Source organism: Tachyglossus aculeatus, chromosome 17, assembly GCF_015852505.1.
Source record: "Tachyglossus aculeatus isolate mTacAcu1 chromosome 17, mTacAcu1.pri, whole genome shotgun sequence".
Taxonomy (NCBI): domain Eukaryota; kingdom Metazoa; phylum Chordata; class Mammalia; order Monotremata; family Tachyglossidae; genus Tachyglossus; species Tachyglossus aculeatus.
This window is the reverse complement of record NC_052082.1, coordinates 57,134,848-57,152,513: the sequence shown is the minus strand read 5'-3', so window position 1 is coordinate 57,152,513 and position 17,666 is coordinate 57,134,848. Positions and strand designations below refer to the sequence as shown.

At 51.0% G+C, this 17,666-nt stretch overlaps 1 protein-coding gene across 1 annotated transcript in view; it reads right to left on the bottom strand.

Annotated features, from left to right (window-relative positions):
- Nucleotides 1–5,539: 5,539 nt before the first annotated feature.
- Nucleotides 5,540–17,666, bottom strand: part of SRRM3 (serine/arginine repetitive matrix 3) — an 80,105-nt gene continuing 67,978 nt past the window's right edge. Inside the window, exons 14-16 of the mRNA XM_038759892.1 lie at nt 17,274–17,528; nt 13,015–13,152; nt 5,540–5,844 (exon numbers count right to left, since the gene is read on the bottom strand). Coding sequence (XP_038615820.1) covers nt 5,634–5,844; nt 13,015–13,152; nt 17,274–17,528 — 604 coding nt within the window. The 3' untranslated portion in view covers nt 5,540–5,633. The remainder of the gene's footprint in view (nt 5,845–13,014; nt 13,153–17,273; nt 17,529–17,666) is intronic.

Sequence of the window (17,666 nt, the reverse complement as noted above, 5' to 3'; positions counted from 1 at the left end):
AGTGCTTTGCACATAGTAAGCGCTTAAGAAATGCCATCATTATTATTATTATTAGAAGGAGGAGACGGGTAACAAAACATATTGACAAAATAAAATAAATAGAATATGTACAAATAAAATAAATAAATAAATAGAGTAATAAATACATACAAACATAGAGACAGGTGCTGTGGGGAGGGGAAGGAGGTCACACAGCTGACAACTGGTGGAGCAGGAATTTGAACCCATGACCCCTGACTCCAAAGCCTGAGCTCTTTCCACTGAGCCACGCTGCTTCTCTAAGAATAGAACCGTGCTTGGCACATGGTAAGCGCTTAACAAATACCATCATCACCATCATCAACCGTGGCATTGGTGAAGTGCTTACTATGTGCCGTACACTCTTCTAAGCACTGGGGTACATACAAAGTCATATAATAATGGTATTTGTTAAGCGCTTACTATGTACCAAGCACTGTTCTAAGCGCTGGGGGAGATACAAGGTAATCAGGTTGTCCCAGGTGGGGCTCACAGTCTTTCATCCCCCTTTTAAAATAATAATAATGATGATGATCGCATTTATTAAGCGCTTACTATGTGCAAAGCACTGTTCTAAGCGCTGTGGGCCATACAAGGTAATCAGGTTATCCCAGGTGGGGCTCACAGTCTTTCATCCCCCTTTTAAAATAATAATAATAATGATGATGGCATTTATTAAGCGCTTACTATGTGCCAAGCACTGTTCTAAGCACTGGGGAAGTTACAAGGTAATCAGGTTGTCCCAGGTGGGGCTCACAGCCTTTTATCCCCCTTTTAAAATAATGATAAGAATAATGATGGCATTTATTAAGCGCTTACTATGTGCGAAACACTGTTCTAAGCGCTGTGGGCCATACAAGGTAATCAGGTTATCCCAGGTGGGGCTCACAGTCATTCATCCCCCTTTTACAGATGAGGGAACTGAGGCGCAGAGAAGTGAAGCGCCTTGCCCAAAGTCACCCAGCAGACAAGTGGCGGAGCCGGGATTAGAACCCACGACCGCTGACTCCTAAACCCGGGCTCTTTCCACTGGGCCACTCTGCTTCTCAGTTAGGTTAGTAATCAGGTTAGGCGTGGTTCTAATTAGCTCGGGTCATTCGTTCATTCAATCCTATTGATTGAGCGCTTACTGTGTGCAGAGCACTGTACTAAGCGCTTGGGAAGTAGAAGTTGGCAACAACTTGGTCCTTATCCCTACCCAAGGACCCCGGACTTTTCAATCCTCAGTTTCCCCCACCTCCCCCAACCCTCTCGGTTGCTCAGCCCCCCGCCCCACGGTCGCGTCTCCTCGGGGTCCTGGGTTCAGATCTTTTTCCTTCTTTTCCTGATCCTGCGACGGGTTCCCTGTTTTCCCTGCTCTCCCACCCCATCCCCTCATCCTCCATCTCCCCGTCCTCGTCCCCTCCTCTCCCCATCCCCCGTCTCCATCCCCAGCTCTCCCACCATCTCCGCCCTGGCCAGTCCCGGGTCCGGCCGGCCGGCCCGCGTCCCGTTGCCCAGCAACAGGGACCGGTCGCCATGGCAACCGCATCCCTGCGTGAGCCGCGGGGGATGCTCGCGGGCTGGCTGGAAGCCAAAGAAAGGAAAATGGGATTCGGCCCCTCCGAAGGACTGGCCAGAGCCGAAATTGCTAATCTGCTCCCATCTGGAGGGGAGTCACAAGCAAGGCTGGGGCCTACAGGGCAGGGGATGTATCTGTTTATTGTTCTAGTGTAATAATAATAATAATAATTGTAATAATCATGGTGTTTGTTAAGCGCTTACTATGTGCCAAGCACTGTTTTAAGCGCTGGGGGAGCTACAAGGTCATCAGGTTGTTCCACGTGGGGCTCACAACAGTGCTTTGCACATAGTAAGGGCTTAACAAACGCCAATTATTATTATTATTATTATTAATCTGGTGTTTGTTAAGCGCTTACTATGTGCCAAGCACTGTTTTAAGCGCTGGGGGAGCTACAAGGTCATCAGGTTGTTCCACGTGGGGCTCACAACAGTGCTTTGCACATAGTAAGCGCTTAACAAATGCCAATTGTTATTATTATTATTATTAATCTGGTGTTTGTTAAGCGCTTACTATGTGCCTAGCACTGTTTTAAGCGCTGGGGGAGATACAAGGTCATCAGGTTGTTCCACGTGGGGCTCACAACAGTGCTTTGCACATAGTAAGGGTTTAACAAACGCCAATTATTATTATTATTATTAATCTGGTGTTTGTTAAGCGCTTACTATGTGCCAAGCACTGTTTTAAGCGCTGGGGGAGATACAAGGTCATCAGGTCGTTCCACGTGGGGCTCACAACAGTGCTTTGCACATAGTAAGCGCTTAACAAACGCCTATTATTATTATTATTATTATTAATTTGGTGTTTGTTAAGCGCTTACTATGTGCCAAGCGCTGTTTTAAGCGCTGGGGGAGCTACAAGGTCATCAGGTTGTTCCACGTGGGGCTCACAACAGTGCTTTGCACACAGTAAACGCTTAACAAATGCCAATTATTATTATTATTATTATTAATTTGGTGTTTGTTAAGCGCTTACTATGTGCCAAGCGCTGTTTTAAGCGCTGGGGGAGCTACAAGGTCATCAGGTCGTTCCACGTGGGGCTCACAACAGTGCTTTGCACATAGTAAGCGCTTAACAAATGCCAATTATTATTATTATTATTAATCTGGTGTGTGTTAAGCGCTTACTATGTGCCAAGCACTGTTTTAAGCGCTGGGGGAGCTACAAGGTCATCAGGTCGTTCCACGTGGGGCTCACAGTCTTAATCCCCATTTTACGAATGAGATAACTGAGGCCCAGAGAAGTGAAGTGACTAGTTCACACACACACACACACACACACACACACACACACGTATGTTCATAACATACATCCATACTCCCCCCCCCCCCGACCACATAGGCCTTTCCTCTTTCCACTGCTTCTCAAGACAGGGGATGTTCTGTCCACCCCGCTCCAAACGAAAAGTCGTCCGCTCTGGTGGCCTCAGCGCCTTGGGGGGAGAGGGGTGTCTTGGACCAAGGGATGGAAGGGAAAGCAGAGTCCCCCCCAACTTTCCGACGCTCAGCCTCCCACCCCCACGGCTCCAACAGACCACGCTCCAGGCCGCACACCCGGCTCTGTACAATCTATACTGTGTGTTTATTAGAACCCGACCAGCTCACGGTGGGGGCGAAGGGTGTTCCGGCTTGACTCACGATCAGGAAGAAAAAAGAGGGAAAGCAAAAATCCAAAAAATCCAACTCAAAAGAGAGAGGGAGGAGTTGCGCGTCCCACGTTTCCGCAGGAGCGTTTGTTCCGGGAAAACCCACTCCCGCGGGCTGGAGGTTGACTTCGAGGAAGACTGGAGATATCCCTGATTCACAATACCCCGGCCTGGGGGCCGTGCCGGCCGAACCCGGGGAGGGAAGTGGGGTCCAGAGAGGGGGTGCGAGGGGGTCGGGGGGGGGGAGCCGAGGATCTGGTGCTCCTGGTGGCCCCCCCACCCCAAATCCCCTTCCCCTCTGCCCCACACGCCCTGCCCAACTCGGCGGTGGGAAAATGATTCTGAAGCCCAACCATGGAGGTAAATCAACAGAGAAATAAATAAGTTAAATAAATAAATAAGAGACGTGTTCTTGCGTGGTCGGACACGGCCGAGAGCCCCGTCGCTGTGAGAATAATACTTGGCTCTCCCCACCCTCACCAGGGCCGCCCGTCTCCCGGAGGGCCCCTGCCCCGGCCCAGCCCTTTCGGGGCCAACCACAGCCCCGTGAAGGGCCTTGACCCCTCCACCCCCGCCCCCCCCCACCCCACTGCACCCCCAGTTTAGGGGCAGAGACCCCTGTTCTGTTCCGTCAATCATCTGGGATCCCCGGGGAGGCCTAGCAGCAGCTGCCCACACGCCCCGGCTTGGCCCCGTGACCTCCCCAACTATCCACCCTCCCCTCCCCACACACAAACTCCCCGCTCCCAAAACCTCTCCAGGTCATGCCCCTTGCCTGGGATCCCCTCCCCAAGAAGAGGAAGGTGCTGGAGGCGGGCGGACGAAGGAAGTGGGGCGGCCCAGGGTGACCCCCACGGAGGGGGCGAGGGACTGTCTCCCATGATCTCTGGTCGGAGGCAGAGGAATGGACAGGGTGACCTTCACGTCCCTCCTCGCCTCTCTGGAGGAGGGGGTAAGGAGGCTGCGACCCGTCGCTAACTTCTACTCCTCCCCATCCTGAAGCCAGAAATTGGGTGTTGTGGAGAAAGGAGCCACCCCTCCACCCCGTGCCCCACCCTGGGAAACAGGACTCTGCTAGACGCCCCCTGATTTGCACAATTAATGGCTGGGATGGGGAAGAGCTGGGCCTGTCTGGACTGGCTCTCTGAGAAGGCCAAAGGCTCAGGTGGTGTTTCACACCTGGCTCCTTCTCCTCCCCACCCCTCTTAACAAGCCCCCTTCCCATTCCCTGCTCCTTCCCGAGGTGGTCCCGGCGGCGGTCCGGACTGTAAGCTCCTTGTGAGTAGGCATCGCATCCACCAACTCGTATTGGCCCAAACGCTTGGCGCGGTGCTCCGCACACGGTAAGCGCTCAATAAATACCATCGATTGATTGATTGACCCTCTCTTCCCTAGCCTTGGCTTGCCGGCTAGGAGCCCGGAGAGGCCAACCGATCCATCCCTCTGCCTCCGGACCCAGTTTCAAGGAAGGGAAGCCGGTCAGGCAGGCGGCCCAGCCCCTGGCGGCCGGAAAGTGCGCCCTCCGGTCTGACCTCCATCCCTCTCGCTGCAGCAAAGGCGCTCTGGCCGCAACAGAAACGGAGGGAAGGCCGGCTCCTGGTCCCGTGGGAGAGTCTGCGAGTGGGGGATGCCGGCAGGACCACGGAGGGGGTCCAAGCCTCCTCTGAGGCCTCTGCCTGGTTGGCCCCCATCGGGATCACGACCAGGTGGCGAAGGAAGATGTCTGGTTAGGAGCGGCCGTCCGACCGCTTTCGGGGATCCGAGGCCGGTTTTCCCACCCTTTCCCTAGTCGTAACCCTTCCCCTGGGCCCGGCACCCAAGACAACACCAGAGAAGCGGCGTGGCTCAGTAGGAAGAGCCTGGGATTTGGAGTCAGAGGTCACGGCTCCAAATCCCGGCTCCGCCAGTTGTCAGGTGGGTGACTTCGGGCAAGTCGCTTCACTTCCCTGGGCCTCAGTGACCTCATCTGTCAAATGGGGACTGTGAACCCCCCACCGTGGGCCCACCCGATCGCCTTGTAACCTCCCACAGTGCTGTGCACGTAGTAAGCGCTTAATAAATGCCATCATCATCATCATCATCAACACCAGGCCTCCTGAAGGGGCAGGAAACGCAGGCCGGATGCGGAGGGGATCTTTATACGCGGGCGTCTCTTTCGTGCCCGGTCTTCTGCCGGGGAGGGGTATCGATGAGGGGTGGGGGGCAGTGCTGGTTTGATGGGAGACGCAGCCAAGCAGGGGGTCCCTGGGCCCGGGGGGCAAACCTGGGCCTACTCCCGGATGAGCGGGGGGCGGCAGGAGCTGGGAGTCCCCCAAACCGGGGGGCGACCCCGACGGCTCCCACCCCTCCGGGCCTTTCCCCCTCGCCCCTCGGCCTGCCCTGCGGGTGAGGGGCGACGGCGGCGGGGGCTCAGAAGCCGGCGCTCTCGGAGCTGCTTCTGCTGTGGAAACTGAGGCTGCGGCTCTGGGTGCGAGGGAGGCTGGGCGGGCTGGTGGTCCGGCTGCGGCTGGAACTGCTGCTGTAGCTGTCGCAGCTGCGGCTGCGGCTGCGGGAATAGCTGCTCAGGGAGCTGGAGGAGGACGGGCTGGGCCGGTAGTAGGGGATGGGCCTCTTGCGAGCGCTGCCAACGAGAAGGCCTCGGTCGGTCATTCAGCCGGATTTAATAATAATAATAATGACGATGATGGCATTTATTAAGCGCTTACTATGTGCCAAGCACTGTTCTAAGCGCTGGGGAGGTTACAAGGTGATCAGGTCGTCCCACGGGGGGCTCCCAGTCTTCATCCCCATGTGACAGACGAGGGAACTGAGGCCCAGAGAAGTGAAGTGACTTGCCCAAAGTCACCCAGCTGACAATTGGCAGAGCCGGAATTCGAACCCATGACCTCTGACTCCAAAGCCTGTGCTCTTTCCCACTGAGCCACGCTGCTTCTCTATTCTTCTGATTTACTGAGCGCTTACTGTGCACGGAGCACCGGACTACTACTACTATCAATCAATCAATCAATTGTATTTATTGAGCGCTTACTATGTGCAGAGCACTGTACTAAGCGCTTGGGAAGTACAAATTGGCATCACATAGAGACAGTCCCTACCCAACAGTGGGCTCACAGTCTAAAAGGCTCACAGTCTAAAAGTAGTACTACTACTACTACTACTACTAATAATAATGATGGCATTCATTAAGCGCTTACTATGTGCAAAGCACCGTTCTAAGCGCTGGGGAGATTACAAGGTAATCAGGTTGTCCCACGGGGGGCTCCCAGTCTTAATCCCCATTTTACAGATGAGGTCACTGAGGCCCAGAGAAGTGAAGTGACTTGCCCAAAGTCACCCAGCTGACCATTCATTCATTCAATCGTATCTATTAAGCGCTGGGGAAGTCCACGCTGGCCACGGAACAGGCCTAGGGCTCAGCTAATAATAACGATGATGATGGTGGTGGTATTTGTTTTTTTTTAAATTCATTCATTCAATCGTATTTATTGAGCGCTTACTGTGTGCAGAGCACTGTACTAAGCGCTTGGGAAGTACAATTTGGCAACATATAGAGACAGTCCCTACCCAACAGTGGGCTTACAGTCTAGCCATGACCTCTGACTTCCAAGCCTGGGCTCTTTCCACTGAGCCACGCGGCTTCTCTGCCATAGCAGTCATTTATTTATCTCCGTTAATGTCTGTCTACCCGACTCTAGATTGTAAGCTCAATGTGGGCAGGGAATGTGTCTTTATGGTTGGATTGTACTCTCCCGAACACTTAATACACTGCTCTGCATACAGCAGTAATAATATAATAATGGCATTTATTAAGCGCTTACTATGTGCAAAGCACAGTTCTAAGCGCTGGGGAGGTTACAAGGTGATCAGGTTGTCCCACGGGGGGCTCACAGTCTTCATCCCCATTTTACAGATGAGGTAACTGAGGCCCAGAGAAGTGACTTGCCCAAAGTCACCCAGCTGACCATTCATTCATTCATTCATTCAATCGTACCTATTAAGCGCTGGGGAAGTCCACGCTGGCCACGGAACAGGCCTCGGGCTCAGCTAATAATAACGATGATGATGGTGGTGGTATTCGGTTTCTTTTAAATTCATTCATTCAATCGTATTTATTGAGCGCTTACTGTGTGCAGAGCACTGTACTAAGCGCTTGGGAAGTACAATTCGGCAACATATAGAGACAGTCCCTACCCAACAGTGGGCTTACAGTCTAGCCATGACCTCTGACTCCACTGAGCCACGCGGCTTCTCTGCCATAGCAGTCATTTATTTATCTCCGTTAATGTCTGTCTCCCCGACTCTAGATTGTAAGCTCACTGTGGGCAGGGAATGCGTCTTTATGGTTGGATTGTACTCTCCCCAACACTTAATACAGTGCTCTGCATACAGTAGTAATAATAATAATAATAATGGCATTTATTAAGCGCTTACTATGTGCAAAGCACTGTTCTAAGCGCTGGGGAGGTTACAAGGTGATCAGGTTGTCCCCTGGGGGGCTCCCAGTCTTCATCCCCATTTTCCAGATGAGGTGACTGAGGCCCAGAGAAGTGAAGTGACTTGCCGAAAGTCACATAGCTGACAATTGCCGGAGCCGGGATTTGAACCCACGACCTCTGACTCCAAAGACCAGCCTCTTTCCACTGAGCCATGCTGCTTCTCTAAGCGCTTACTAGGTGCCGGCGCTGTACTGAGCGCCGGGGTGGGCTGCGTGGCTCCGTAGAAAGAGCATGGGCTTTGTAGACGGTGAGTCCGCTGTTGGGTAGGGACTGTCTCTATATGTCGCTGACTTGTACTTCCCAAGCGCTTAGTACAGTGCTCTGCACACAGTAAGCGCTCAATAAATACGATTGATTGATTGGACTTCCCAAGCGCTTAGTACAGTGCTCTGCACACAGTAAGCGCTCAATAAATACGATTGATTGATTGTACTTCAAGCGCTTAGTGCAGTGCTCTGCACACAGTAAGCACTCAATAAATATGATTGATTGTACTTCCCAAGCGCTTAGTACAGTGCTGTGCACACAGTAAGCACTCAGTAAATATGATTGATTGATTGTACTTCCCAAGCGCTTAGTACAGTGCTCTGCACACAGTAAGTGCTCGATAAATATGATTGATTGTACTTCCCAAGCGCTTAGTACAGTGCTCTGCACACAGTAAGCGCTCAATAAATATGATTGATTGTACTTCCCAAGCGCTTAGTACAGTGCTCTGCTCACAGTAAGCGCTCAATAAATACGACTGAATGAATGGGCTTTGGAGTCAGAGGTCATGGGTTCGAATGTCAGCTTCGCCACATGTCTGCTGTGTGACCTTGGGCAAGTCACTTCACTTCTCGGAGCCTCCGTGACCTCATCTGGAAAATGGGGATGAAGACTGTGAGCTCCATGTGGGATGACCTGATCACCTTGTATCCCCCCCAGCGCTTAGAACAGTGCTTTGCACATAGTAAGCGCTTAACAAATGCCGTCATTATTAAGATTATTACGGGCGAATCGAGGTGGACCCAGTCCGTGTCTCAGTCAAAATGGGGATGAAGACTGTGAGCCCCACGTGGGACAACCTGATCACCTTGTATCTCCCCCAGCGCTTAGAACAGTGCTCGGCGCATAGTAAACGCTTAACAAATGCCATCGTCATCATCCGTGCCCATTTTACAGAGGAGGGAACTGAGGCCCAGAGAAGCCAAGCGACTTGCCCAAGGTGACACAACAGACAAGTGAGCAGCGGCAGGGCCTCGTGGAGAGAGCACGGGCCTGGGAATCGGAGGTTGTGGGTTCTAATCCTGGCTCCGCCACAGGTCTGCTGCGTGACCTTGGGCAAGTCACTTAATTTCTCTGGGCCTCAGTGACCTCATCTGTAAAATGGGGATCCTCCTCATCATCATTCCTCTCCCCCTCGTCTCCCTCTCCATCCCCCCCATCTTACCTCCTTCCCTTCCCCACAGCACCTGTACATATGTATATATGTTTGTACATATTTATTACTCTATTTATTTATTTTACTTGTCCATATCTATCCTATTTATTTTATTTTGTTAGTATGTTTGGTTTTGTTCTCCGTCTCCCCCTTTTAGACTGTGAGCCCACTGTTGGGTAGGGACTGTCTCTAGATGTTGCCAATTTGTACTTCCCAAGCGCTTAGTCCAGTGCTCTGCACATAGTAAGCGCTCAATAAATACGATTGATTGATTGATTGATGGATCATCATCAATCGTATTTATTGAGCGCTTACTGTGTGCAGAGCACTGGACTAAGCGCTTGGGAAGTCCAAGTTGGCAACATATAGAGACGGTCCCTACCCAACCACGGGCTCACAGTCTAAAAGATCAGGACTGTGAGCCCCATGAGAGACATGGACTGTGTCCAACCTGATGACCTTGTATCCCCCCCAGCGCTTAGAACAGTGCTTGGCACATAGTAAGCGCCTTAACAAATACCACAATTATTACTATTAAGTGGCGGAGCTGGGATTAGAATCCTTAACCATCAGAGTCCCAGGCCCGTGCTGTATCCGCTACGCCACGCTGCTTCTCCGTGGCTCAGTGGAAAGAGCCCGGGCTTGGGAGTCAGAGGTCATGGGTTCAAATCCCGGCTCCACCACTGGTCAGCTGTGTGCCTTTGGGCAAGTCACTTCACTTCTCTGGGCCTCAGTTACCTCATCTGTCAAATGGGGATTTTGTGAGCCCCAGACGGGACAACCTGATCACCTTGTACCCTCCCCAGAGCTTAGAACAGTGCTTTGCACATAATAAGCGCTTAACAGATACCAAAATGATTATTATTATAGTGCGGAGCGCTCGTGAGAGCACACAGTAAGCGCTCAATAAATGCGATCGATTGATTGATACCAAAATGATTATTATGACAGTGCGGAGCGTCATCATCATCATGAATCGTATCGAGCGCTTACTATGTGCAGAGCACTGTACTAAGCGCTTGGGAAGTACAAATTGGCAACATATGGAGACAGTCCCTACCCAACAGTGGGCTCACAGTCTAAAAGCACTGTACCAAGTCAAAGAGCACTGTACCAAGCGCTTGTGAGAGCACAGTGGAACAGAAGAACGGACACATTCCGCACAGGGGACCGGCTTTCCGTTTGACCCTAAGGATGCGGGGGGTTGGAAGCAGAGCAGGAGGGTAGGAAAAACAGGGAAGGTTTTTACAGTTGGCTCTTTTTTAAATACCCTGATGGTTTGCTGGGATTGTCTCCTCCCGGTTCGGGGTTCAGGACCGAAATGGGGGCTGCAGCTGGCCCCGGCCCCCCGCTCTGCAGTTGCTCCTTTACATCCCCCCCCCAGCTGCCCGGAACTGCTGAAAATCCAGAGAGGTGATTAATAAGGAGCCACCGGGATGGGAAGTCTGGATGCAGCTGCCTGGGTCTGGGGGAGGCAGGGATTAGCGGCGTGGCTCAGTGGAAAGAGCCCGGCCTTTGGAGTCGGAGGTCATGGCTTCAAATCCCAGCTCCGCCAATCAATCAATCAATCAATCAATCATATTTATTGAGCGCTTACTATGTGCAGAGCACCGGACTAAGCGCTTGGGAAGTACAAATTGGCAGCATCTAGAGACAGTCCCTACCCAACAGTGGGCTCACCGTCTAAAAGGGGGAGACAGAGGACAAAACCAAACGTACTAACAAAAGAAAATAAATAGAATAGATAGGTACAAGGAAAATAAATCAATCAATAAATAGAGTAATAAATATGTACAAACATATATACAGGTGCCGTGGGGAGGGGAAGACAGTCTGCACAGTCCCTACCCAACAGCGGGCTCACAGTCTAAAAGGGGGAGACAGAGGACAAAACCAAACATACTAACAAAATAAAATAAATAGAATAGATAGGTACAAGGAAAATAAAAAATAAATAAATAGAGTAATATAGAGTAATAGCCAACCGTCAGCTGGGTGCCTTTGATTAATCAATCAATCAATCGTATTTATTGAGCGCTTACTGTGCACGGAGCACTGGACTAAGCATTTGGGAAGTCCAAGTTGGCAACATACGGAGACGGTCCCTACCCGACAGTGGGCTCACAGTCTAGAAGGGACTTAACTTCTCTGTGCCTCAGTTACCTCATCTGTGAAATGGGGATGAAGACTGTGAGCCCCCCGCCGCCGTGGGACAGCCTGATCACCTTGTAACCTCCCCAGCACGACCTCGGACTCCCAAGCCCCTGCTCTCTCCACTGAGCCACACTGGGAGCCCCGTCCGTAACAGGCCGGAGAGAGACCAGTAGGTGCTTACAAATACCATCATCATCATCATCAATCGTATTTATTGAGCGCTTACTATGTGCAGAGCAATGTATCATCATCATCATCGTCATCATCATCATCCTAGCCGACAAGGAACTTACAATCTGGCAGATCCTCAACCTTAACTGTAGCTTCAAGGGGGGTTTGGATAGGAAAGACGGCCCATAAATTATTTTAGACTGTGAGCCCACTGTCGGGTAGGGACCATCTCTAGATGTTGCCAACTTGGACTTCCCAAGCGCTTAGTCCAGTGCTCTGCACACAGTAAGCGCTCAATAAATACGATTTTTTTTAAAATGGCATTTATTAAGCGCTTACTACGCGCAAAGCACTGTTGTAAGCGCTGGGGAGGTTACAAGGTGATCAGGTTGTCCCACACGGGGCTCACAGTCTTCGTCCCCATTTTCCAGATGAGGTCACTGAGGCCCAGAGAAGTGAAGTGACTTGCCCAAAGTCACCCAGCTGACGAGTGGCAGAGCCGGGGTTTGAACCCCTGACCTCTGACTCCAAAGCCCGGGCTCTTTCCACTGAGCCACGCTGCTCCTCAGCTCTATATGTTGCCAACTTGGACTTCCCAAGAGCTTAGTCCAGTGCTCTGCACGCAGTAAGCGCTCAATAAATACGATTTTTAAAAAAATGGCATTTATTAAGCGCTTACTACGCGCAAAGCACTGTTCTAAGCGCTTGGGGAGGTTACAAGGTGATCAGGTTGTCCCACACGGGGCTCACAGTCTTAGTCCCCATTTTCCAGATGAGGTCACTGAGGCCCAGAGAAGCGAAGTGACCCAGCTGACGAGTGGCGGAGCCGGGGTTTGAACCCCTGACCTCTGACTCCAAAGCCCGGGCTCTTTCCACTGAGCCATGCTGCTCCTCAGCTCTATATGTTGCCAACTTGGACTTCCCAAGCGCTTAGTCCAGTGCTCTGCACACAGTAAGCGCTCAATAAATACGATTTTTTTAAAATGGCATTTATTAAGCGCTTACTACGTGCAAAGCACTGTTCTAAGCGCTTGGGGAGGTTACAAGGTGATCAGGTTGTCCCACGGGGGGCTCACAGTCTTAGTCCCCATTTTCCAGATGAGGTCACTGAGGCCCAGAGAAGCAAAGTGACTTGCCCAACAGAGCCGGGGTTTGAACCCCTGACCTCTGACTCCAAAGCCCTGGCTCTTTTCCACCGAGCCACGCTGCTCCTCAGCTCTATATGTTGCCAACTTGGACTTCCCAAGCGCTTAGTCCAGTGCTCTGCACGCAATAAGAGCTCAATAAATACGATTTTTTTTTTTAAATGGCATTTATTAAGCGCTTAGTACGTGCAAAGAACTGTTCTAAGCGCTGGGGAGGTTCCAAGGTGATCAAGTGCCAACTTGGACTTCCCAAGAGCTTGGTCCAGTGCTCTGCACGCAGTAAGCGCTCAGTAAATACGATGGATTGATTGATTGACTATGGGCGGGGAAAGTGCCCGCCAAATCTGTGGTACTGTGCTCTCCCAAGTGCTGCGTCCCCCCGTCCGGCCTCCCCACGGTACCTGGTGATGCGCCGAGGCTCCATGAAGCTCGGAGAGTCGCGTCTCCTCTTGCGGATGGGCGAGTAGCTCCGGGAGCGGCGGCGGGCCCTGGCCGCCTCGGGCTCGCTGTGCCGCGAACGGCCCTCGCTGTCCTTCTCCCTGCGCCAGAGACAGAGGCCTGATCACCCCGGCGGGCAGGGACAGGGGACGGCTGCCCGCTGCCGCCTGGACAGTCATTCAATCGTATTTATTGAGCGCCTACTGCGTGCAGGGCACTGCGCTAAGCGCTTGGGAAGTCCAAGTTGGCCACATAGACGGTCCCTACCCAACGGCGGGCTCACGGCCTAGAAGGGGGAGACGGACAGCAAAACAAAACAGGTGGACGGGGGTCGATACCATCAAAATAAATAGAATTATAGATAGATATTCATTCAATCGTATTTATTGAGCGCTTACTGTGTGCAGAGCGCTTTACTAAGTGCTTGGCAAGCACAAGTTGGCAACATATAGAGACATCAAAACTCTGCCCCTGCCCCGCCTCTGTCCGACTGTCTCTCCCTTTCTGTTTTATTCTTCCTCGATCATTCAATCGTGTTTATTGAGCACCTACTGCGTGCAGAGCACTGCACTAAGCGCTTGGGAAGTCCAAGTTGGTAACATTTAGAGACAGTCCCTACCCAACAGCGGGCTCACGGCCTGGAAGGGGGAGACGGACAGCAAAACAAAACAGGTAGACAGGGGTCGATACCATCAAAATAAATAGAATTATAGGTAGATATTCATTCAATCGTATTTATTGAGCGCTTACTGTGTGCAGAGCGCTGTACTAAGCGCTTGGGAAGCACAAGTTGGCAACATATAAAGACATCACCACTCTGCCCCTGCCCCGCCTCTGTCCGACTGTCTCCCCCTTTCTATTTTTCCTCGATCGTTCATTCATTCAATCGTGTTTATTGAGCGCTTACTGTGTGCAGAGCACTGTACTAAGCGCTTGGGAAGTACAAGTTGGTAACATCTGTATTTATTCAATTGTATTTATAGAGTGCTTACTGTGTGCAGAGCACTGCACTAAGCGCTTGGGAAGTCCAAGTTGGCCACATAGAGAGACGGTCCCTACCCAACAGCGGGCTCACGGCCTAGAAGGGGGAGACGGACAGCAAAACAAAACAGGCAGACAGGTGTCGATACCATCAAAATAAATAGAATTATAGATAGATATTCAATCGTATTTATTGGGCGCTTACTGTGTGCAGAGCGCTGTACTAAGCGCTTGGGAAGCACAAGTTGGCAACATAAAGAGACATCACCACTCTGCCCCTGCCCCGCCTCTGTCTGACTGTCTCTCCCTTTCTGTTTTATTTTTCCTCGATCAATCGTGTTTATTGAGCGCTTACTGTGTGCAGAGCACTGCACTAAGCACTTGGGAAGTACAAGTTGGTAGCATATAGAGACGGTCCCTACCCAACAGCGGGCTCACGGTCTAGAAGGGGGAGACGGACAGCAAAACAAAACAGGTAGACAGGGGTCGATACCATCAAAATAAATAGAATTATAGATAGATATTCATTCAATCGTATTTATAGAGTGCTTACTGTGTGCAGAGCACTGTAATAATAATAGTAATAATAATGGCATTTATTAAGCGCTTACTATGTGCAAAGCACTGTTCTAAGCGCTGGGGAGGCTACAAGGTGATCAGGTTGTCCCACAGGGGGCTCACAGTCTTCATCCCCGTTTCACAGATGAGGTAACTGAGGCCCAGAGAAGCGAAGTGACTTGCCCAAAGTCACACAGCTGACAATTGGAGGAGCCGGGATTCGAACCCATGACCTCTGACTCCAAAGCCCGGGCTCTTTCCACTGAGCCACGCTGCTTCTCTTAACTTCTCTGTGCCTCAGTTCCCTCATCTGTAAAATGGGGATTAAGACTGTGAGCCCCACGTAGGACAACCTGATCACCCTGTATCCCCCCAGTACTTAACAAAAGCACTTAAGTAAGTGCTTAACAAATTATATCATTTATTATTATTATCCTTATGTGTGTCAGGTGTGCATTTCAGAGTCTGGACCCTGTGTCTTTTAGACTGTGAGCCTGCTGTTGGGTAGGGACCGTCTCTAGATGTTGCCAACTTGTGCTTCCCAAGCGCTTAGTCCAGTGCTCTGCACACAGTAAGCGCTCAATAAATACGATTGAATGAATGAATGAATGATCCTGTATCTATCCCAGCGCTCAGAACAGTTCTTGACACATAGTAAGTGCTTAACAAATACTATCATTTATTATTATTATCCTTATGTGTGTCAGGTGTGCGTTTCAGAGTCTGGACCCTGTGACTACTAGACTGTGAGCCCGCTGTTGGGTAGGGACCGTCTCTAGATGTTGCCAACTTGGACTTCCCAAGCGCTTAGTCCAGTGCTCTGCACACAGTAAGCGTTCAATGAATACGATTGAATGAATGAATGATCCTGTATCTATCCCAGCGCTCAGAACAGTTCTTGACACATAGTAAGTGCTTAACAAATACTATCATTTATTATTATTATCCTTATGTGTGTCAGGTGTGCGTTTCAGAGTCTGGACCCTGTGTCTTCTAGACTGTGAGCCCGCTGTTGGGTAGGGACCGTCTCGATATGTTGCCAACTTGTGCTTCCCAAGCGCTTAGTCCAGTGCTCTGCACACAGTAAGCGTTCAATGAATACGATTGAATGAATGAATGAATGATCCTGTATCTATCCCAGCGCTCAGAACAGTTCTTGACACATAGTAAGTGCTTAACAAATACTATCATTTATTATTATTATCCTTATGTGTGTCAGGTGTGCGTTTCAGAGTCTGGACCCTGTGTCTTCTAGACTGTGAGCCCGCTGTTGGGTAGGGACCGTCTCTAGATGTTGCCAACTTGGACTTCCCAAGCGCTTAGTCCAGTGCTCTGCACACAGTAAGCGTTCAATGAATACGATTGAATGAATGAATGATCCTGTATCTATCCCAGCGCTCAGAACAGTTCTTGACACATAGTAAGTGCTTAACAAATACTATCATTTATTATTATTATCCTTATGTGTGTCAGGTGTGCGTTTCAGAGTCTGGACCCTGTGTCTTCTAGACTGTGAGCCCGCTGTTGGGTAGGGACTGTCTCTATATGTTTCCAACTTGTGCTTCCCAAGCGCTTAGTCCAGTGCTCTGCACACAGTAAGCGTTCAATGAATACGATTGAATGAATGAATGAATGATCCTGTATCTATCCCAGCGCTCAGAACAGTTCTTGACACATAGTAAGTGCTTAACAAATACTATCATTTATTATTATTATCCTTATGTGTGTCAGGTGTGCGTTTCAGAGTCTGGATGCTGTGTCTTCTAGACTGTGAGCCCGCTGTTGGGTAGGGACTGTCTCTACATGTTGCCAACTTGTGCTTCCCAAGCGCTTAGTACAGTGCTCTGCACACAGTGAGCGCTCAATAAATACGATCGAATGAATGAATGATCCTGTATCTATCCCAGCGCTTAGAACAGTTCTTGACACATAGTAAGTGCTTAACAAATACTATCATTTATTATTATTATCCTTATGTGTGTCAGGTGTGCGTTTCAGAGTTTGAACGACTGTCTGGATGCTGTGTCTTCTAGACTGTGAGCCCACTGTTGGGTAGGGACCGTCTCGATATGTTGCCAACTTGGACTTCCCAAGCGCTTAGTCCAGTGCTCTGCACACAGTAAGTGCTCAATAAATACGATCGAATGAATGAATGATCCTGTATCTATCCCAGCGCTTAGAACAGTTCTTGACACATAGTAAGTGCTTACCAGATACTATTATTATTATCCTTATGTGTGTCAGGTGTGCGTTTCAGAGTCTGGACGCTGTGTCTTCTAGACTGTGAGCCCGCTGTTGGGTAGGGACCGTCTCGATATGTTGCCAACTTGTACTTCCCAAGCGCTTAGTCCAGTGCTCTGCACACAGTAAGCGCTCAATAAATACCATTGAATGAATGAATGATCCCCCTGGAGGCCCTCAAAGGCCCTTTAGAGGCCTGGCCAGGAACCGAAGCCCATCTCTACCCGGAATGCGCCGTGTGACCTCGGGATAGTCGCTTAACACCTCTGGGCCTCAGTCCTCCCTGCCGTGCAATGGGTGGGGGAGAGGAGATCTTTATTCCGAAGGAGCCAGGGGGATCTTGGGGAGGAGTGGGCTGACCGGGCCTCAGAGGGACCCTATTTCCGAGGTTGGGGTGGGGGAACCCGCCTCCCTCTCCTCCCCTCCGCGTCCAAGGCCTCACCGACTCGTGGTGTTTTTCTGCGAGGGGCTTCGGCTGCGGCTGCGACTGCGGCTCCGGGCCGCCCTCTTCTCCCGGGAGTGGGAGCGGGAGTGGGAGCGGGAGCGGGATCTGGAAGGTGACGGGCTGGAGGTCCAGGAGCTGCTGCGGGGCGCAGGGCTGCGCGAACCGCTCTTCCTCAGGGGGCCGTGCCGGCCGTGCTTGGCAGGCGACGCGGAGCCGCTGGTCAGCCGGGTCCGGTGATGCTGTTCCTTTCCCCTGTGGGACACCAGGATCACCAGGATTTACACGCCTTTCCTGGCTCCTCTCCGTCCCCTGAATCCCACCGTCCGCCTCTCACCTCCCTCTGGGACCACTAATAATAAGGATGGCACTTGTTAAGCGCTTACTACGTGC